A 22,489-nucleotide genomic window follows, 5' to 3' on the forward strand; every position below is an offset into this window, starting at 1 on the left:
GGTATGAGATAGCAGCTGAACTTGAACACGGTCTTCAGAAAAGTCTACATTTGCACTTATTTTACTGTTTAAACTGGCTATGGGTATACATCCAATGTCCAGCCACATTAAGGCTAATGCTGGAAATGTTAAGTATCTAAGCTGTTTGTATCTAGAGCTTTCTTTCAAAAATACTAAAGTAAACTGAATATTCCTGGCAGGGTTATTTACAGGAATAACCCAAAGCCAATTTCTTCAGTACCAGAAAATGTGTTACAAATTATCAAGAATGAAGCAAAATTCACATCAATTCAAAATAATATACTAAAATTACATTTAATAGTTCCTAATTATAACATTTTACTAACTTAATGACAAAAACCTACTTTCTAATCTATGATTCCTCTAACACAAGACCAATGAACTGTGTTCTAGAGGTGCTACTCAGATTTACTGATTGCATGTGAATGAGTATCAACTCTCCCAAGCACTCACTTGATTATATACCCTATCACATGAACCCAACAATAGTATAATCCTGAATCTCTCATGTAAAGTGTAAAAATTTGCACCAAGTAATCTCACTATGCAGAGAAACTGCATTCAGAGAACCATAGGACTTTTGGTTCAAAGCAAACCTATTACAAATCAATGTGCTTCATCAGAACTTTAAGCAAAATATCACACTAGGAAACATCAGTATAGCACAGTATTTTAAATTATTTGTGAGACACACTGAATTATATTTTACACATTGGAACTGATGGCAGTTATGTTCTTTTAACATTTAAAAAGTCCACAACACCAGTTGAATTTTAAAGAATTTTAATACAAACTTAATATAAACTATTTCAGTCCCTCTCTTTAACATAAGACACTGACTCAAAATACTTTTATACCTTTTTCAAGTATTGCACAATGTAGGTACAAAATTAATATTTACGATTACATTTTCTTCCATAATATATAGCAAAAAATCTTTAAACTTTTTAACAGAAAATACAATTTGTGTTTCTCTCTTGGAAAAAGTATCCAATACAATTGAATTCCACCACTTAAGGAATATTTTCTACACTTTTTAGAATTGATGTTTTTAAGATGGATTTTATAATTTCAGTAAAAAAAATACAACATGAAGCTGCTGCAGTTGTCACAGATCACTGTAGTAAAAAGATAAAAATGCAATACCATGTTGTAGAAACAATATATACTCTGATATTTTACAAACTTTGTACTAAATTAAATTATACAATTAGAAAAGACCAATAAACCCACTTATTAGTGCCAATTTTTTATATATAAAAAAATCAGCCATGTCCTTGCTATATCTTAAATACTTTAAGAAGCCATATTTTGAATATATTTAATGTACAGTCAGTAAAAAATAACTTTGTGCTTGGTTGGCAAATGAAAAAGAAATGATGCATGTTGTCCTTATCTAACCAAGCTTGACCGTATTCATACTACAAGCTTTTTAAAAAACTCAAGAGGTGAAAAAGATACACCCTTGGGTACATGCATTTCAACTTGTACAATATGATTTGTGTTTTTTGTTTCAGTTAGCCATAACAGGCTGGAATTGCTGGTTAGAGTACTGCATGCTATTTAAGCTGAAATTCAAGCCATCCACAAAAGACTTCTCATTTAGACCTCCATAGGCTGCAAACATATCAAAGGCATTACTGTACTGGAGAGGACTAAGGTTAAGGGTACTGTCACCAGGAAACATATTTGTACTACCTTGACCCTGTACATTAGGGAAAATGAACTCCTTTGCATTAGGAGAAAGGGCAGAAGTTTTCTGCTGCTGTTGCGGTGGTTGCTGTTGTTGTTGTTGTGGAACCTGCTGGTTACCCAAGCCAAGACCATAAAGAGAGTGCATGGAGGAGGAAAGCGCTTTCTGTTTCAGCAGATCATTGACATTCAAGCCAAGGTTAGTGGGAGAAGTGCGGGCAACCTTGTTGGTGCGGCTGCTGTTCTTCATTTTGGTTGAGCCAAACTTGGTGGCAGCAAATGTGGCAGTAGTGAAAGTTAAAGGCTGGGTGGACCGGGGCATGAAGGTTGGGCTCACAGTAGCAGAATGACCAAAAGGAGGTGAAGGAGAACTTGTGACAGAAGATGCTGGCTCACTAATTGGCATGAACACCTGGGCTTCTGGGTTAAAGCTATTCTTGATTTCCTTATCCAATTCACATCCATTTTCACTCGAATCATCCACATAAAGCACTTTCACTGGTCCCTTTTCACCGATTTGGTATGAAACCTCAAATGGGTCAATCCAGACGCTAAGATCCTGAGGCAGATTGCCACGAACATCATCAATGTCCAAACCACTCTCTTTGGATGCTTGTTCAATAACTGGGTCCACTTTCTCTCCTACATGTATACATCTAAACCCTGATCCTTTGTATGGCTTTTCTGGATACCAATGCCCTTCATATTTCTTCTTAAGTAGTCTTTCAAGCTCTTCACCAAAAATGTTCACACGTCGTCTGGGAAGCTTATTGTACAAATATGAAATAATAAAATTGAGTGCTACTTGTATTTCAAGCTGCATAGCTGCTACAACACAGAATTACAAAGTCTCCGTTTCAAACCACAAAATGAGAAAAAGTTCAATACCACAGGAAAGTAATTTTTTTCAGAGTGCTGTTTCAAGAAGATTATTGTTCTTCACCTTGAGTAGTAGTGTTCCTTTAAGAAAACAAAAGCAAAATTGTGATTAAGGAAAATGTAAAAGCAAATTGATGAGGCCTATTATTTTATCCTCACATGTTATTTAAAATAGGTTGTATTTCAAAACTGCAGATATTACAACACTCTAACACTGCACATGCCACTTAAAAGCTGTCATTAAGTATGCTGAACACAAATGTAACACTACAGATTAAAACATTTTTACAAGTATAGCATTAGGCATTTCAAAATCTGAATTTGAAAACCAAGAACTTAAGCAATTTGCAAAAGAGTAAGCATGTCTTTAGGACATTATCTCAACAGAAGAAGGCCTGTCAGGAGTTCAGTTACCAAATACTATTTTTAGTGATTTACAGAACCCAGCTGTAGCATTTAGAATCACTTTCAAACGTCTCAAATCTAAGAGAGTAATTCTTTATTCTAAAGTTTCAAACTAATAAGAAATATGCTGTTTATTACTTGTAGAATTTAACAACTGCTTCAGTTTAAATAAACAGCAAAGCATCTCTTACCCTGGAATTGAAAACTGACAAGTTCTGAAAAAACTATCAAGACATGTAATGTTTCCCAATGACCACTGCTTTACCACATCATGCATATACTGTACATAGAAAAGAAATAATAATTCATCCCTTATCCACAAATAAACAAACTTCAAGGTTTCATTACCAACCCAAGACCATCAGAATTTTTTAAATTTGCCACCTTATTTCAGGCTTTTGAAAAAAACTGGGCTGACATCCTTACATATGAGATGGTTTTGCTTCATTTAAAAAGGAGCCATGGTAACTCTTCTATAAATTAATATAAAGCTAAAATAAGAGGTAAGGAATTCCTAAAAATAACTTGCTACTAAAAGGAGCAATGCATTAGGATTGAAAAGCCTGGTATCATCAATTACTGCTAAAAATAAACAGTTGTTACTACTACTGTTGAGAATTTTCCCAGCACAGCATTGTAACAGTAGTCTTGGAGTCTAGCAAATTCAAAAACTGGAGAGCCAAGGCACATTTCACATAAATCTGGATTTTACTTTTCTGTACCAGATAGTTACGTTTTCAGAGGTTCACCTTGCTTGTAAAGCTGTTTCCCTTTACTTCCCCCTCTCTTTACATGATAAGAGAACACCCAGCTGTATGATAAGGCGACCTTTAAACCATTGCTGGATCAGCACTGGGTGGGGATAAGGAAAGATCAAGGGCAAACATAAGATATTTACAAATGTGAACACATAGGGTATGGAAGATCTGACTGCGGCAGCGATATGGACATTTAAAATGATTTATTAGTCCATCTGTTTAACCTCCTCTGCACAGTTGGAACAATACTACCCTTTTAAGGAGGGCAGAAACGATGAAATTCATCTCATCCTTTCCCTTCCCTGTAATGATACAGCACAAGGAGTTCATTAAACAAAACAATTCAGAGTATGCCCAACATTTTCCTTATTTAAGAAAGGAGTTTTATAAATTAGCTAAACCTGCTAATTGCATTAATAATTATAGTGGTGTTGGGGGAAGGGAAAAAGGAGGAACCTTAAGCAGAGTATACAGCATTACATAACCAGGCAGTTGGGTCTCATTAGATTTCTGCTCACAGCTCTTTGAGCTCCAGCAGCAGGAGAAAAAGTGCTTTCTATGATGGGGGAAGATGATTGGCCAAGTCCACTCTCTTCTAGTTAAGCGAAGCCAGGCCCAGTTCTCCACTATCTCACACCCAGTGGCCTTCGCACAGCATAATGGGGAGGAGCAGCAGATATCCCTAAAAATGATATCTATTTCAATCTGACAAGCGTATACAAAAACACAGGCAGAACTGTTCCAGTCTCCCCACCACCACCACCACCACTTTACAAACTCTACTGAGATTCCCACAAAGAAACGTCATTTAGGCCTCCCCTGCATCATACTTAGCATATTCTCTTCCCATCCACCCACTAACTCCCCCCACACTTGCCTTTTAGCTCCAATTAAAAAAAACACAGAGACCATGCCACCCATGACCATCTACAACCCCTGCCAACACATCGCACCCCCCCCCTTTCTGGAGAGGAAAAAAGGAAACTGTGCCAAGACGCTCTCCTCTCCCCCACCCCCCGTCTCTCCCAAGTGCAGTCGCCTCTGACAGGCTCTGCCAACACTCGCGAGCCTCCCCTCCTGACTACCCCCCAAAACTCAGGCAGCCGCTGTCCCAACCTTGCACCCCCCCCCCACACACACACATTATTTCCCGGGGGGGTGGGGAGAGGGCGGGAGACGAGCTCTTCCAGCCAAGCCGCTTCGCCCGTGTTGAGCGAGGCTGCCTCGTGCCAACCACGTTGGCCCCATTCCCCACCCCACCCCCTTTGCTCGCCACCCCCGTCAGTGCCTCAGAGGGGCTGCGCCTGCCAGCGCCTCCTCACCACTCCGCCTCCCTCTGCAGGGCTGTGTCAAACTGTGTCAACACACACCCTCGGCTCGGCGCTCGTCCTGTCAGCCCTCCGCCAACACCCTCCTCGCCTCTCTCCGGACTCACCAGCGAGAGCCTTTCCTCGCCCCCGCCGCCGCCCCATCGGCTCCTCGGTTCTCCTTCCTCCGTACACCCCCCTCCCCCACACACACACTTTTCAGTGGGGCTGGCACAAAAAGCCTCACGCCCGCTACCGCCACCCATTCCGTGGTGACGAGGCTGTGGTAACCCCATCTCCACTCCACCGCGCCACTCCTCACCCACCTTCTGGCCCGTACCAGTCCCTTTCTACCCCACCCCCACCCCCTTTCTGGCAGGAGCTGAGGGGGGGGCACCACCCTTCGCCATACAGAAGCCGAGAGAGCGATACTCACCCGGGGTGAGTGAGGCGGCGATATGAATAGTGCAAATAAATCCCGGTGAGAGTGCGGGCGAGGAAGGAACGGAAAGGAGGGTTCAGTACCGAAGCCCCATTACCCTCGGGAAGGGCGCAAGGGAAAGTACGACTGCGCTTCGCACACCCCGGGACACGAGAGCCAGCGCCCTCCGCCTCAGCAGCTGCGAGACGCCTTCTTGTACCACCCGAGAGCTCGCCGCTGCCCTATTTATGCCCTCCCTTTCCACGCCTCCTCCATCCTGCGTGGATACGCCCACCCGCTCTCCGCCTCCTAGGTCCCGCCTACTAAGCTGCCAATCGGCCGGCCCCTGCCCCGCAAGCGGCGCCCCATTGGCTTTCTGTGCTTGCCAATAAGGCCTCCGACTCCGCCCCCTGCTCCCTCCGCCTCCCTGTACGCTTCTTTCTTTGCTTCAAACTCCTCCCTAGTCCAGGTTTCACAGGATTGCCCGTTCTCCCACCCGGCTGAATCCACAAACAGTAACATAACGTAAGAGTGGCTCTCCAGGGGGGTGGGTAATTTTACTGCCGGCCGCTTGCGACACATAACTGCAAAAATTGCTTTCCCTTAGCTACCTTGTGTATGAATATGGTTTGTGTTTTAGATTTATTTTATTTTTTGCTTCTGCCCTCAATATCTTCGCCTTTTCCCATCGAAACCTGTTTCTTGCAAGGGGGAGGGGAGGAATACTGTGGCGCCTGAGCAATTAACCGTTACTGTAGCATAAGCTTTCAAGGCCTACGTGAAGTGGCCTCTACACAGATAGCTTCAATACATCTTATTGAATATAAGATTTCCTTTTTTTAATTGCTGCAACAGACCAAACACAGTCTGTTTCTGCTGTTTTCACGCTTTGTCTACAGTTTGCTTTTCCTTTATTACCCTTTGCCGACACCATCTACCACCGCCACCTCTCTCCCCCATCCTTGCATGGCTCCGCCCATGCCTTATACGGCTGCTCCACACGCCCTATACACACGCACATATTTGCCTATCGTGATTAGTATTGATATTCTCTCCTCATCGCCATTTTACTTTACGAGCTCCTCCACCGCCTTCTCCTACTTCCCTGCATTACAGGAGCCAATGAGGATAAGATCGACTCTACGTCAATTCCCTCCCCCCATCATTCCTGCCCCCTGCTGCTATGGCTCTTGCAGTTACATCAACTCATACGTCATTCTCCTGGACAACTCTTCACCAAACTACATTTCCCAGGATGTTTTTCAGCGCTAGACCTCATGGGAGGGGAAATGAACCTGTTCCGAACCTGTACTGGGAGAAAAAAGAGAGATCAAAAGCTTTCCAGCCCAACTCCTGTCTTAGAAAAAGGCTGTGGCAATGAGATTAGGAGAGGTGAAGGCGAAACCCTCCAAACCACAATGGCAGGGTGTGATCTCCTCCCCTCTTTTCTTTCTTTCTTTTTGACAAGCAGGGAGTGTGTTTACGCATTTTCTTTCATAAAGTAATATTAATTAAATGAGATTTCTGACCTCATTTTATTCAAGAGTGCTGTTTCATATCACATGTGATTCCTCAAAAACATGTAAATGTCTCGCCAACTCAATGCTTCTACACTCACAGAGATTTTTTCCCTTCATAGAAAAGAGGAATCGCTGCTCCTGATATGTATATTCATACCACTTTTGCCTCTAATAAACAGGTTTTGCACAGTTGTGTATTATTTCAAAAACCTGCAAAGCCTGTTTGACCAAAGTACTACAAAAATAAATGCTAGTGTGCCACATGCTATGGGACGCTATGCCTCTTTCAAACCACTTAAATAGGCCTATATAATCGCTATGTGTGCCAAATGAACAATTTCTGCTTATGAAAAGGGGTGTTGGTGTTTGATTTTGTCTTGATAATTGCTATAGTTATTGTGTATATCTATAAAATCTTGTTTCCAACATATCACACTATAGCATGACCAAGAAGCAGAACCCAGGCTATGCAGACAGGAAGAGGCTTGATCCTCAGTAAGTCGCACAGCAGACATTGGCCCCATCCCAGTGGTGTCATTTCAACAACCTTTTGACTTCCTACATACTTCTTTCCGTCCTTGAAGGACAAGTAAAGCACTTGCACTCTTTTGCTGAGGATACAGTGTGCTGCTACCCGAATCCCTTCATGGCCTGTTTCTCACTGATAGAGTGGGGCAGGATGCAGTGGGACTGCATCTACCCATCAATATAGATGTCCTCTCTCCCAGCCCATGTCCATCAGGCATTTTGCTCCCTTGATAGAAAAGTAACTACAATAAGTTTTCATAAAACACAGGCTCATCTTTGACCCTTGCCATGATTCTTGCCCCTCTGACTCACTCCTCTCAAGTGGTGCTTCTGATTGTTACATATTCTCTTATTGCAGCAGAATATCACAGCTGCACAAAAGATGCCATTTATTTCAACTATTGAAGTCCTAGAGACCAGCCACCCTGCCCTTAGGGTCTCCTGCATTACAACGATTATTTGTAATTGTCTGATCTGAACAGAGAAAAAGACAGAAACAAAAGGGGATCTCAGTGGGGATTACCCTCTCCCCTGCCCCACTGTGTCTTTGCTATATTCCTGTCATATGGTTGCCAACGCTGGGTTGATTAATTTCTGGGGATTCACCAACGTTCCCTCTAATTCCCCCCCCCCAATGAGCGGAGCAGCTGACATCCTGAGCAGAATATAACTGCTGTAATCTTAAAATGGGCAATGGGCAGCGTAAGATCCTGCAGAGCTCCAGACTGCTGCTGAGTGGGGCCTCCTGTGTTAATGAGCTGCCCCTCAGACACACAGTTTAGAGCAGGGGTGGCCAAACTTGCTTAACGTTAAGAGCCACATAAAATAAATGTCAGATGTTTGAGAGCCGCAAGACGTGAACAAATATTACACACACGTTTTAATTGAGCAATATGCAAATTTACTTTTTATTAACATTGAACAAGACTGCCAAAAATAAAAACAAAAGTGGTAAAACAGATATGGATAATAATTATTTGTCCAATGGTTTTATTTGTTTGCTAATTATATTTATTTGTCTGAGAGAGAGAGAGAGAGAGAGAGAGAGAGAGAGAGAGAGAGAGAAGTGGAAAGAAAAAATGAAAGAGGCAGAAAGAGAGAGAGAGAGAAAGCAAACAGGGGGGAGGGAAGAGAGAAAGGAAAGAAGGGAGAAAGAGAAAGAAAGGTGGAAAGAAAGCAAATAGATGGGGGTGGAGGAAGGAAGAGAGAGAAAGAAACAAAGAAAGCAAATAGATGGGGAGGGAAGGGGAGGAAGGACAGAAGGAAGAGAGAAAGAGAAAGGTGAAAAGAATGAAAGAGGGGGAAAGAAAGGAGAGAAACAAAGAAAGCAAGAGAGAGAGAAAGAAAATAGATGAGGGAGGCGAAGGAAGGAAGAGAAAAGGAGGAAGGAAAGGAGAGAGAAAGAAAGGTGAAAAGAAAGAGGTGGAAAGAAAGCAAATAGATGGGGGAGGGGGAAGGGAGAGAGAGGTGGAAAGAAAGCAAATAAATGGGGAGGGAGGGAGGGAGAGGTGGAAAGAAAGCAACTTGGCTTGGAGAAGGGATTTAAAGAGACAAATGCCTTCTCCAAGCTGGCGGGCAAGAGCACTGAGTGGATCTATGGAGAACATCTTTAACTTTAAATATGTTCTCCAAGTCCCCTGCACCCACTGCCATGCCAGCTTGGCTTGGAAAAGGGATTTAAAGAGACAAATGCCTTCTCTGAGCCCAGTCAGCTGGTGTGGTGGAGGGGTGGGCCTTGGAGAACATATTTAACTTCAGATGCGGAGAAAGAGAGAAAAAGAAAGAAAGGTGGAAGGAAAGCAAATAGATGGGGGGAGGTGGAAAGAAAGCAACTTTAAATGTGTCCTCCAAGCCCCCCACCCCCATGCTGGCTGCCTTAGCTTGGAGAAGGGATTTAAAGAAACAAATGCCTTCTCCAAGCTGGCCAGCAGCAGCGGAGGGTGGGTGGGCTTTGAGAATGCATTTAAAATTGCTTTCTTTCTCTGCTCCCCCCACACACACTTCAAGCCTACCCAGGGAGGGGAACACTGGCTGGGAAAGGGAAGACCAGTCAGGGAGGCATGCCTTCCCTTTGCTTCCCCAGCCACCCTGCCGGGAGCCACACACTATGTGTGAAAGAGCCACATGTGGTTCCCGAGCTGCAGTTTGGCCACCCCTGGTTTAGAGGGAATACTAGCAATGGAGGCTGGGAAGGGACCTTAGTGGGGTATAATGCCATACAGTCCATCCTCCAAAACATCCATTTTCTTCAGGGTAACTGATCTCTGTAGTTTGGAGATCAGCTGTAATTCCAGGAGATCTCCAGGCCCCACCTGGAGCTTCTTAACCCGAATTCCTGAAGAGAGCAAAAACATTCCAGGAGCAGGGAACAGGGTGGGTAAGCAACAGCTTCCTCGTTCCAGGAAAAGCCACCAATGCTGCAATTCCAAAAACACTTTTCTGGGAGTAAGCCCCATTGAATAAAACGGGACTTACTTCTGAGCAGACACCCCTAGGCTCTCTCCCCGCCCCTCTCTCTCTGTCTCTCTCTCTCACACACACACATTTACCTGTGCCTGTTTCTCTTATCACTGGCATGAGTCCTGGGTAAGCGGGAAGTTTGACAGCCCTGTCACCTCCACCCGAAGTTTTAGGGTTGCTGACTCCAGGCTGGGAAATTCCTACAGCTTTGGGGGGGGGGGCGCTCAGTGGGTATAATGCCATAGAATCCACCCTCCAAAGCAGCCACTTTCTCCAGGAGAACTGATGCCTAAAGATAAGTAACTCTCTAGGCCGCACATGGAGACTGGCAAACCTATTTAGCCTGTGCTGGTGGTGCCCCTAGATTACGAAGGAAAGAGGCAGGCGAAATGACAGACAGAGGCGAGCTAAAAAGAAACGTGGGGGAGGGAAACGGCGCCTTACCCGGCTTGCCATTGGTGGCAAGACCGCGCGAACTGTCCGGCGGAGGAGAAAAGCAATTGGGTGAGGAAATCTGCCACTCAAATGGAGAAAAAGCAGAAGGAGGAGCGCTGCCCTTGCCTTTCTACAGCAGCGCTGCCGAAGCTTAATGTGCCCGTCAGGATCTCTGCGGTTAACAGGCGGAGGAAACAATTACATTCATTTAACCTTTTTTAAAAAGACAGCAAATATTACTGAAATTAGTCCCAACTGGATTGGATTATTTTAGAGGCCGCGCGACGGTCAACTACAAGCGGACAAAGGTCTGTGCGGAAAATATATATATACGACGTTGGCTGGATACTGGTAATAAGAAACAAAAACCAGAATTTGTATGCGTGTCTTATTTCAGATTTGAAACTGCTTTACAGTTGTACTTTTTATACTGCTACTGTGTATTGTTCATTTAAAGTTGTAATTAGAGATTTTTTTTAAAAAAATGACACTTGTGCAAAAACCTTCGTGATATAGAATAAAGGTATTTCTTCTCTGTCTTCTTTGTGTCTCTTTTTTTCTTTGGTGCTAAAAATATTTGCCCCAGGTAGTAACGATTACCGATTGGTTACATCCTCTCCTTAGTAACCACTTGATTGGTCACCGGCTATCTAGGAGGAGTACATCAAGCTCTGGTTTGGTGGATGGAGGAGTCAAGAGGAGGGTCGGTGTGAAAGGAAAAGAGGTGCGAATGGAAGGGAGCAAACAATCACCTCCCCCCCACTTAAGCAGTATCAAGGGACGGGGGGGGGGGGGGATATCAGCGACCTGGGTTTGCTGGCCCAAGAGTAAAGCCAGCACAAGTACTGCTGTTCTAAAAACAAGCAGTGTCCTTGCAGTGAAAACAAGATTAGAGACCAGGAGATTTGTGCATGTGGGGCCCTTCTTGCCAGTTAGGGACATGTCGAAACATGTCAGGGTAAAAATGAAACGTTTAAAAGCAAAAGTCAGCCTATTCAACACAGAATGCAAACCTTCGGGTATGAAGCACCACCAACAGCTCTGTTGGGAGACTGGTTGTAAAATGCAACTCCCAAAGATGAACTGTGGGTAGAAGAAACACCTGTGTTCAAAATATTTCGGAGGTTTACAAATTCCAGTAATATATAATGACTTTTGACAAATTTTGCTTTTTCATTGCAAAAGTAATTCAGATGTTGATGGCTTTACGGCATGCATATTATCGTTCATAATTATCAACACCCTTGGCAAGTACCCTTGCCAGACATGTCATCAGCCATTAATTTGGTAAGCTGTATTATGTACACTGGGCCCAAGTGACCAGTCATGATAATAGTTACTAGCAGTAGCCATAAAATGGTTAACAATGACAGTCAACCTGCTTGAGCTCTGAGATACCATGATGGTGCCTTCCATTAGGAACCAACATTTTCTGAAGGTGGGTTAGAATTGGTGAGATGCAGAGCTACTGCTCCCACAGTTTGGAATAACCTTCTAGAGGCAAGAAAAGTACCTGCCAGATTAAATTAAGAATATCACCTGTTTTAGTATACTTGGTGGTTTTAAATTATTGTTTATTATAAAACATTGGTTATATTGTTAACCACCTTTTGGCTGAAGGATAGCACATAGAAACAAATAGTAAATAGGAGAATAGAGTGTACATTTGGCAACATGCTTATATAGTGTACAGGACTGTTGCAATGCACTCATTGTTGGGCTGCCTTTGAATACTGTTTTGAAGCTTAAATTGGGGTAGGAATGATCAAACTCCTTCAAGTTCTGTTTGTAACCTGATGGCTGTTCACAAACTTGCTGATGATTTACTGACAGTTGCATGGAACTTCTCCTTGAAGTTTGATGGACGGCTTCTCGTTAAGCACAGGGCACAAGTATGTCTCTTACAGCCTGATGGTGCTGCTGCATAGACGTACTTCTTTACAACCAAATTTAAATTTATTATGAATGTTTTGTACAATGAGTTATTTTAAAAGAAGATCCCACTTTTCACTGTCTCCAATTAATGGTTTTTGATTGCTCACAACCACTGATACAAATGATTCAGAAGCGTTTGTATGTGCATGGTTTTGCAAAAGACCAGGGTAGTGGTAATTTTCTACCATGAAAGTTATTTGGATTTTACTGCAAGCACCCCTTTTCACTTTTAAATATACCCTGGCTTGTTGGTAATTACCATACCAACAGTTGCAAAAATAATTTTTTAAAATTTACCTTTAACTGGTTTGTCAAATGCAAGTATACTGGTGATAACTGCTCAAGTGCAAAAACAGGTGTTGTGAAGGGGTTAGAGTGTCAGACTAGGATCTAGGAGACCCTGGTTCAAATCCTCGGTCTGCCATGGAAGCTTTCTGGGCAGGTTTGCCAGGCTGAGCATGACAACCAGCAGGACTAGGGACGGGGACAAGGAGGCATGCATGTTATTTATTTATTTATTATTTCAATTTCTATCCCGCCTTGCCGGACAAACTTGTCAAGGACGTTGCCAATATTGCAATGGCAAGAAAGGGTAGCTCTAGGATTCACCAGAGACTCTTATGTTAATTTCTAGAGCTACCCCATGTGACTTTCAGGTTTTACCCAGAAGTGACATATTTATTTATTTATTTATTTATTTTTCGCATTTATATCCCGTCCATCCCATAAATGGGCTCAGGGCGGGTCACAACATTTCAGTAAATACTATAAAATTTAAAACACATTAAAACATATAAAATCAATAGTCATGCTTGCCATAGGGAGAATCCGGCCCATTCATGTAACTAGGTATGGCCGGTTATCAGTAGGTGGGAGACCGCAACCGGGGGGGGGGCATATATGGATGCCCACTGCCTCTGCCAAAGGCCTGGCAGAACAGCTTCATCTTGCAGGCCCTGCAGAATTGAGTAAGGGAGCATGTTTCACCAGGTGGGGGCCGGGGCAGAAAAAGCCCTGGCCCTGGTCGAGACTAGGCGGACATCCTTTGAGCCAGGGATCACCAGGAGATGTTGACTCTCAGAGCATAACACTCTCCAAGGCGTATGTGGGTATGTTGATCCCAGGCTGTATGAGGCTTTGAAGGTAATTACCAGCACCTTGAAGCGGATCCGGGACTCAACTGGCAGCCAATGCAGCTGACAGAGCACATGCCAAACATGAGCCTGCACAGGCGTCGATGTCAGCAGGCGTGCCGCCGCATTTTGTACCAGCTGTAATTTCCAGATCAGCTTCAAGGGTAAGCCTGCGTAGAGCGAGTTGCAGTAATCAAGCCTGGAAGTGACCATTGTATGGGTCACCGTAACTAATGACATCTCTGTTTTTTATTTTATTTTTTTCCCATTGCTGTTTGGAGCTGCGATGGGCAATGGAGCTTGCCAGCCATCGCAGGAGGCCTGGCAAGGCTATTGCTAAATGACCTTGGGCCAGTTACCCACTCTAAGCCTAACCTACCTCACAAGGTTGTTCTGATGATAAAATGGAGGAGTCAGCAATGTAAGCCACTTTGGGGAGAAAGGCATAGTATAAATGAAGCATATAAATAAAGGTAAAAATATCAATGTGCATAGGTAGTATAATAGTATTATTGTGCATGTGCAACAGGGCATGCTAGTGTAGCTAACAAACAACAAAGCTACTGTACAGCTGCAAACTGCCTAGTACAGGGGTGGCCAAACATATTGTGCGGCTTCTGGCAGGGCGGCTGGGGAAGCTAAATATCATTAGCAAACAAATTATCATTGGACAGATAAATATCATTATTAATATCTGCTTTTACCGCTCTTGTTATTATTTTTGGCAGTCTCATTTAATGTTAATAAAAAGCAAATCCGCATATTTCCCAGTAAAGATGTGTAATATTTGTCCATGTCTTCTTGCGGCTCTCAGACATCTGACATTTATTCTATGTGACTCTTAACGTTAAGCAAGTTTGGCCACCCCTGGCCTAGCAAGTAGCTTGAGACAATCACTGAGCAAACAATAACATTTGAAGATTGATTTGCTGAATTTCACAGCCATCGAGTGTGACAAATTCAACTGTCGAACTTGCTTGCTGCAAAATTCGCAGCAGCATCCCTCAATTGGTACAGTCAGTTTAGAAAGACTGCTGGTTGGTACTAGCGTCTAAGAAAGTATCTTCCAGTCTTAAATGCTTTGGCTACCACTGAACTTCTAGATTCAATTCAAATTGCTGTTGATGACCTTTAAAGCCCCAAGCAGGCTGGGACATGGGGACTTTAGAGGACCATTTGTTCCTATACAGACCTGTCCATCAACTAAGATCTTCAATAGAGGCCCCTCCGAATTGTGTAACTTCCATTATACAAGTATTCGCCTGGTACCTACCTGCTAAATTTCAGGCACCAGGTTAAACTATTTTATGGACTTTGGCTAGTGGTTGAGTTGCCTTTTTGTGTGTAGGTTTGATTTGACATTGATCTGTTTATTTGGCTACTGATCTGTTTATTTCACTCCTGAATACATTTGATCTAATTTTCTCTTGCTGAGCTGCAGATTAGTAACAGGTAAAGGATCCCTCGTTCGAAAGCCAATCGAATCCGACTCTAGGGTTGCGGTGCTCATCTCTGTTTCAAAGCCGAAGAGCCAGCGCTGTCCGAAGACATTTCCGTGGTCATGTGGCCGGCATGACTAAACCCCAAGGCGCACGGAACGCTGTTACCTTCCCACTGAAGTGGTACCTATTTATCTACTTGCAATTTCTTGCTTTCGAACTGCTAGGTTGCCAGGAGCTGGAACTAGAAACAGGAGCTCACTCCGTCATACGGCACACTCGGGTCTCGAACTGCTGAACTACTGACCTTCCACAGCCTGCAGTTCAGCGTCTTAACCACTTGAGCCACCGCAGCTCCTTTGAGCTGCAGATTACTTGATGAATATTTTTAATTGATGTTCTATTTGATGGGGGGTTTTTTTCTCTCTTCCAAACATTTTATTAAGATTTTCAAATCACAAACAATCTCTCGGTGTGATCACACTGGCAGCTTGGTGCGAGATGGCGCTGCCTCTAATTGTACTGGTTTAAAACGTTGTGGGGCATATCATCCAGACAGCACACCTTGATGCAGGTTACCCACGCAGCTGTCCCCTAGTCAAGCATCCGCATTACTGCAGCACCTCAGCCATGGAGCATGCTAAAATGTATGTGGGCGCATATGCGCTCATATACATGCATGTGTGCTCATGCGCACATAGGCAAAAACTCTAAAAAAACACCCCAGCAGCAGAAACAGGCCTGCAGGTTCAGACTCCCATTGTTTTGCATGTTCAGACATGCAGCCACGCGCATGGGGAACCAAAAATACCAGTTGTGATTTGGTGCCTTTTTAATCCAGCTCCAAGTCATCCTGTGATGGGGTGAGTATGCCTGGGAAATTCCTGATGTGGCTGTGTGACTGTGCCCATTTAATCCAGAGGGAACGGGTGGTTGTGTTGGGCCAAACTGCTCATGTGAACCCACCCAATAAAACATTCAATCGAACAAACATAGAGAAGTAGAAATAGAATACAATGTAATTGTCAACATACGTATTTACGCATATATTGAATATCTACAAAGGAGAATGTAAATTATATCTTATCATACTATTACTTACTGTTAAATACAGTAGGATATTAGTCTATTAGTGAGAGCAATGCAGTTTTCTTCGTACCTATACTTGTCTATAGGTGCGGTATGGTTTTATTGACGTTTTAACTTTATTTTTTAACAAAATCTGTGGCTGCAAGGCATGATAAAATAAACATTAAGTTCAAGACTTCATTGGAAATCAAGCTTTATTCAATAAAATATTAGTGAATTTTAACACCACCCAATAAATAGCAAGTTATAACAACTCATATACATCTAGAAAATATCACATTCCCATGTCTACAACAGATTAAAAATATAGGGAAGTAGCTGTGTCATTACATTAAAGATCCAGTCATTTCTTCATCCATATGATTATTATCTTCTATACCAGTGTAACTGGTCCTTTGAAATTATGGCTGTATCCAGATGACAAGGATTCTCTATTTTACTGTGAATGCAGAGGCATTAGTATTGGCAAGAGAGCATCAACACAGGAATTTTCTGAGTCTTTTCCTCCATCAGTCACCATTTTTCTTGCATTTCCCCCCCACTTGAGGGCTTTTAAAAAAATGCTAATTGCCATAGCTGTTGAGGTTGCGGTGGCTCAGAGGTTAACATGCTGAGCTGCAGATTGGAAGACCCTAGTGCTGCATGAAGGAGTGAGCTCCTGTCTCTGGCTCCAGCTCCTGCCAACCTAGCAGTTCAAAAGCAAGAAATTGCAAGTCGATAAATAGGTACTTTAAATTGGAGCTGCGGTGGCTCAAGTGGTTAAGACACTGAACGGCAGGCTGTGGAAGGTCGGTAGTTCAGCAGTTCGAGACCCGGGTGCCGCATGACGGGGTGAGCTCCCGTCTCTAGTTCCAGCTCCTGCCAACCTAGCAGTTCGAAAGCAAGAAATTGCAAGTAGATAAATAGGTACCACTTCGGTGGGAAGGTAACAGTGTTCCGTGCGCCTTGGTGTTTAGTCATGCCGGCCACATGACCACGGAAACGTCTTCAGACAGCGCTGGCTCTTCGGCTTTGAAACGGAGATGAGCACCACAACCCTAGAGTCGGATTCGACTGGCTTTCGAGCAAGGGAACCTTTTCCTTTACCTTTAAATAGGTACTGCTTCAGTGGGAAGGTTACAGCGTTCCATGCACCTCAGCGTTTAGTCATGCTAAACCACAGAGACCACAGAGAAGTCTTTGGACAGTGCTAGCTCTTCAGCTAGGAAACGGAGATGAGCACCGCTCCCTAGAGTTGGATTCAACTGACTTTTGAGCAAGGGAAACCTTTCGCTAATTGCCATAGCACTCTAAAAATTAATGATTTTAATGCCCTCTGGTGCTGTGGCGAGGAAAAGTGCAACTGCAAGGAGTCCCAGTCAATCAAGCTCAACAACGGTCCTTGATAAAGGTGCAGTTTATTGAGAAAGGTACTCAGGTCATCATACGACACACCTTGTGTCAGGAATGGGGGGTTAGGCGGGAATACAGACTATTATACCCAGTTCATACAAATCCCCCTGATGGACGCAGACCAATAAGCAGGAGCAAGCAAGTGTGGTGCGGCTGAGCACGGCTTCAAGGCCACAGGAGAGATAACGGGAAAAAGCTGGAGTGCATTCCAGGAGGAGGAGGGGCAGCGGAGGGAAGGTGGGGGAATGGGGAGAACACAGCCCAAACCATGATGGCATGAGCCAACATAAGGGTGTGCAGATGGCAAAAGGGGCTAATGTGGGCAGGACCTCTGAAAATGTGAATACCCATCCAAGATGGAGTGAATACACTCTTAGACCGTATTCTGTTTGAAAAGATTGTAGTAAAGCAGGTTTGAGAAACACTGTACCAAGGTCAGGAAACACCTAGAAATGACTGTTAGAGGACAACATAATATGGATGCCCCAAAAAGCAGTACTCCACTTTGGAAGCAAAGATGGAGAAACCCTTTCATGTTGAAGCAGTTTATATGGTTTTCATCCACAGCAGTGTGTTATTATTGTGGCCTTGTTGGGCTCAAGACAGACCCACTTACATGAACCAATGGCACCAGGAGTAAAAGAACCTTTTCTTATTGGGCTTTTTTTCTTTTCAGAATCTGTCACAGAGCAGTTGTTTTATGATTCACCAGGATATTAGTGACTACTCTGTGGTTAAAGAAGTTCATAAAACTGGAGGAACAGAAGCAGCAACTAACACTAGTTGATGACATTTACCATTGGTGTTGTTGTCAAGGTCACTGATTTGTTTTTCCAGTAAGCCTGATAGGGTGGTTTTAATTTTAGATAGTTTTAGAAAGTATTTTAGAAAGTGGCAATAGTTTTAGAAAGTGGCAATAGTACAAGGAGAGAGGAATCAATTTCCTTTCTGTGGCCCAACCCTAACAAATACTATCCATATATAATTCTCTCCCATATATTACAGAATTCACCCACAGACCACCCCCCCCAAGGTATGACATCAGTCACTGCTAGGGCATGTCTCCTGGATCTGGCCCTTGTGTGATTATTTGGATGCCATAATTATGCTATGTGTTGTGGATTCTGGTGTCATATATATATCCAGGGATTAAAGGTCTGATGACATTATACAGGGAAACTGTATTTTGTTCACACTATTCATTTTCCTTGGCTAGAAGGACTGAATGTATGTACTGCAGGCAATAAATAGGTTTCTATAGCACTGTCTCCAATCTGAAAAAGTTGAGTCTATGCACAACCTGACAATATGAATGAACACTGCCAGGTGTTCGTGTCCGTGGAATGAGAATCTGGGTACTAGATAAGCTCTTATAAAAGAATAGGATGAACTCTTCTTCCCATGACTACTATAATTTCCTCTGATTTCAAATAAATCATTACACAATACCTCAAATATAAAAATAATTATACAAAAATGAAATACACATTAGATGTGAGAATGGAAGTAGAGTTAACTGACAAATTTCAACAAATCTAACTTTAAAGCTACTATGAAAATGAAAATGTACTTTACCAGATATCAAGGGACAAGACTTATATGTTTTCTTCTATATGTTTTCTTCAACTAAGCTACTTTGTGTGATTCCAAAAAAAATAATAACAAAATGGAGACTGATCTTCTTGGTTCCTAGTAAAAAAAGAAAAATACTTCCTAATGCCACTTCACTTCTGTCAAGAGGTTTATTTTTCAGAATACAATACACAGCTTATTTTACCTTATCTGCCTATACATTAACCCAGGGAGGGGCAACAAGCAGTCCAAACATGATATCTATCCTTCAAAGCAATTTTGCTTGTCTCTGATTTTACCGCCATTTTTTCCATAAAGGTGAAGTAAAAGGTATACCCCCAGTTTCACTCATAAAATGAAAAATATTCCATCATTATTGTAATATTTATTTATTTATAAAGCACTTTAAATTAATTGGCGCCATACAATACATTTTTTAAAAGATGATTCCCTACCCCCAGGCTCACAGTCCTGCAGCCAACTAATATAATATGAAGGGTAAGAGAGGAATGTAAAATAGGAAGAAAGCAACAAGGGAAAAATGGATTCTGAACAAAAAATAAAAATAGTTTATGGAAGAAAATGTAATGGAGAATAAGTACCTTTATTAAACCTTTAAAAGAAGAAAGAGAATAGGAAATACAGATAATAAGATGTAAAGAGTTTCAACCACAGAAAGAGGCCAGAACAGAAGACAGTGCTGAGGAAATAAGATAGTGCTGAGGAAATGGACGGCTTCATCAGAAGATGAGACTAAGGAGAGCATAAATAATGAGTGGGTACATAATGAGATTTTTTTTTGGGGGGGTAGCCATGTTGTAGCAAAAGCCCACTGGCACCTTAAATACTAACTTATTTAATATACTATGAGCTTTTGTGAATCAGACCCGCATCTGCAGAAGTAAGCTCTGAATCAAGAAAAATCATGAAAACTCACTGGGGGTGTGGGGGAGATCTGTGAATTTCCTGCATTGTGCAGCGGGTTGGACTAGATAACCCTGGAGGTCCCTTCCAACTGTATGATTCTATGATTGTATATGATTCTATGTTGGGATAAATGTTCTTAGTTTTTAAGGTGCCACTGTACTGATGTTTTATTTTATATGAGGAAAAATCAGGGAGGAAATATGGAAATGAGTAAGATCGTAAGAGCCTTCAGATTAAGGTGAGATAATTTATAATAAATTTATGCAGGAAAACATAACCAGTAAATAAAAAAAATAAAAAGGTGATACATGATTAGAATGACAAGATGGGAAAATAAGATGAGCAGCAGACTGAGGCATGAGATATGAGAAGGAAGATCAGAAGTCAGAAATCGAATATGAAGATTGATATGAACAATGTTAGCATAATCAAGATGAGAAGTAACAAAAACTTTAGTTAAGGGCTTAGCTATGTCAAAATAAATGAGTGAATATTTATAATATAATTTAAAAACAACAGCAAGTTTTTGAAACATATTCCTTGTGGACAGATCAGAATCAACACTGTAAGACTGCAAAGAAGCTGTAAAACTATTATTGATGGTAAGCAGAATTGGGATATCAGGAGAAAAAAAATGCAGGAAATGTGATGTTATCAGTTTTATCTATATTCCCCTTCAAATATATGATGTGGTATTTTAGCACATCCAAAATTAGGTAGCAGTTAGTTAAAATATAAACAAAAATAGGAGAAATCATCACTAGCAGAAAAATATATTTTAATATTTGAAAAGAAAAAAAAGAATATAATCGGCATCAGTATTGTAATTCAGACCAACAGGGTAAATCAACTGTCTATGGTAACCTCCTGTTGGGCCTACTGTAAAGCATTTTATGTGGGGCTGGCCTTTGAACACAGTTCAGAAGCTAAAATTGGTTTGGAATGCATCATCCAGATTTATTTCTGGCACTGGCTACAGAGGACATATTAGACCTCATCTCCACACATGGAGTTCCCCAATGGGTCAAATAATGTCCCTGGGGAATGAGAGTTGGATCCAGGATCCTTCAACCCAACTTAAAAAACCATATCTAGTTTGACTCTATAACATAGGTTTGCCAGGTCTTACCTGGTTGCTGGTGGAGGGGTCCAGTCTTTCTCTGGAAGTCCACAATGACGTCACCCAGAGGTGACGTCATCATAGTGGGCACATCATGCAGGACATTCTAGCATTTGGGCAAAAACCTCTATATCAGATTGGCCAGCAGTGGATTTGGGGCCCCAAAAACAGGGTCGCCATCCCATTGGGGGGATGGCGACCCTACTTATAACATCAGTAGATGGAGATTTTATGAAACATCTTGGCTGTGCCTGAGTGCCTGTACTCCACAATAGAACCCCTTATTGTTAGATGATGTTAGATGATGTACTGGATGCCAATTTGTTTCAAGGTTAAATTCGAGGTCCTGATGGTGCCTTTTTTTTTTAAGTATTAGCTCAACATATTTCAGAGTACTGTTGAACAGAGACTGGTTTTGTATCCTGTTTGAAACTGCAGGCTGTGGAAGGTCGGTAGTTCAGCAGTTCGAGACTCGGGTTGCCGCATGACGGAGTGAGCTCCCGTCTCTAGTTCCAGCTCCTGCCAACCTAGCAGTTCTAAAGCAAGAAATTGCAAGTAGATAAATAGGTATCACTTCGGTGGGAAGGTAACAGCGTTCCGTGCACCTTGGTGTTTAGTCATGCTGGCCACATGACCACGGAAACGTCTTCGGACAGCGCTGGCTCTTCGGCTTTGAAACGGAGATGAGCACCGCAACCCTAGAGTCGGATTCGACCGGCTTTCGAGAAAGGGAACCTTTACTTTACCTTTATCTTCTTTTCTGGAGGTATCAATCAAGGAAACTATACGCCTTATTAAGGGATTAAAATTAGGCTGATCCACAAAGGTGGGCCACAGCCTTGCCCCAACTTTTACTCAAATTAATTCCAGTGGGCAAATGCCTGATTCATTGAGACATTCAATTATTGTCCCAATATTTAAAAAGAGGACTAGACTGGACCCAGCCTGGTTATTTCCAAGAGTTCTCATAGGAACAAATCCCCGTATGCATAGGTGGAGTTCTCAGTTACCTGCCTCTCTCAGTCTCCAAGCTAATTCCAACAAACTAAGTGGAGACTGCCTGTTTTGGGTAACACTACACTGGAGATTTCTGAATAGGCCTTATTCTGATACAATTTTCCCTTGTGGCCTTAGTAGGATTGACACATCTTTTGTTTGAATGCAGGTTTTTTTAGAATACAAGGGATCATTATATTAAGCCTCTAATTGGTCAATCATTCCCTTACACCCTGGAAACTCTGTATCCTTTGCATAGTGATAAGGATCCTAAGATCACTTGGGCAATAGCAAAATTCATTTCAGTCCTTTTACCCCTTACGTCCAAAAAGTGAGGAATGAGAATCTTCTGCTGCTCAATATTTGTTAATTAGCTTCTAAGGAAGTAAAAGGAAAGGAAAGGAAGCTTTGCTGGAGGGGTGACAGTGATACTTTTAGTTAGTTAGAGATACCTAGATCA

At 42.4% G+C, this 22,489-nt stretch overlaps 1 protein-coding gene across 1 annotated transcript; it reads right to left on the reverse strand.

Annotated features, from left to right (window-relative positions):
• Positions 1-1,268: 1,268 nt before the first annotated feature.
• On the reverse strand, positions 1,269-5,707 carry TOB1 (transducer of ERBB2, 1). The gene is made up of 2 exons (XM_015410732.1): positions 5,499-5,707; positions 1,269-2,673 (listed from the first exon to the last, which is right to left on the reverse strand). The coding sequence occupies exon 2, from the start codon at positions 2,534-2,536 to the stop codon at positions 1,535-1,537; it is 1,002 nt and encodes a 333-aa protein (XP_015266218.1). The 5' UTR covers positions 2,537-2,673; positions 5,499-5,707; the 3' UTR covers positions 1,269-1,534.
• Positions 5,708-22,489: the final 16,782 nt, after the last annotated feature.

Source organism: Gekko japonicus, unplaced genomic scaffold (genome assembly GCF_001447785.1).
Source record: "Gekko japonicus isolate JY-2015 unplaced genomic scaffold, Gekko_japonicus_V1.1 scaffold15, whole genome shotgun sequence".
Classification (NCBI taxonomy): domain Eukaryota; kingdom Metazoa; phylum Chordata; class Lepidosauria; order Squamata; family Gekkonidae; genus Gekko; species Gekko japonicus.

What these genes read in the sequence shown, in the direction of transcription:
- TOB1 (XM_015410732.1), bottom strand. Translation starts at nt 2,536, where the DNA reads ATGCAGCTTGAAATACAAGTAGCACTCAATTTTATTATTTCATATTTG.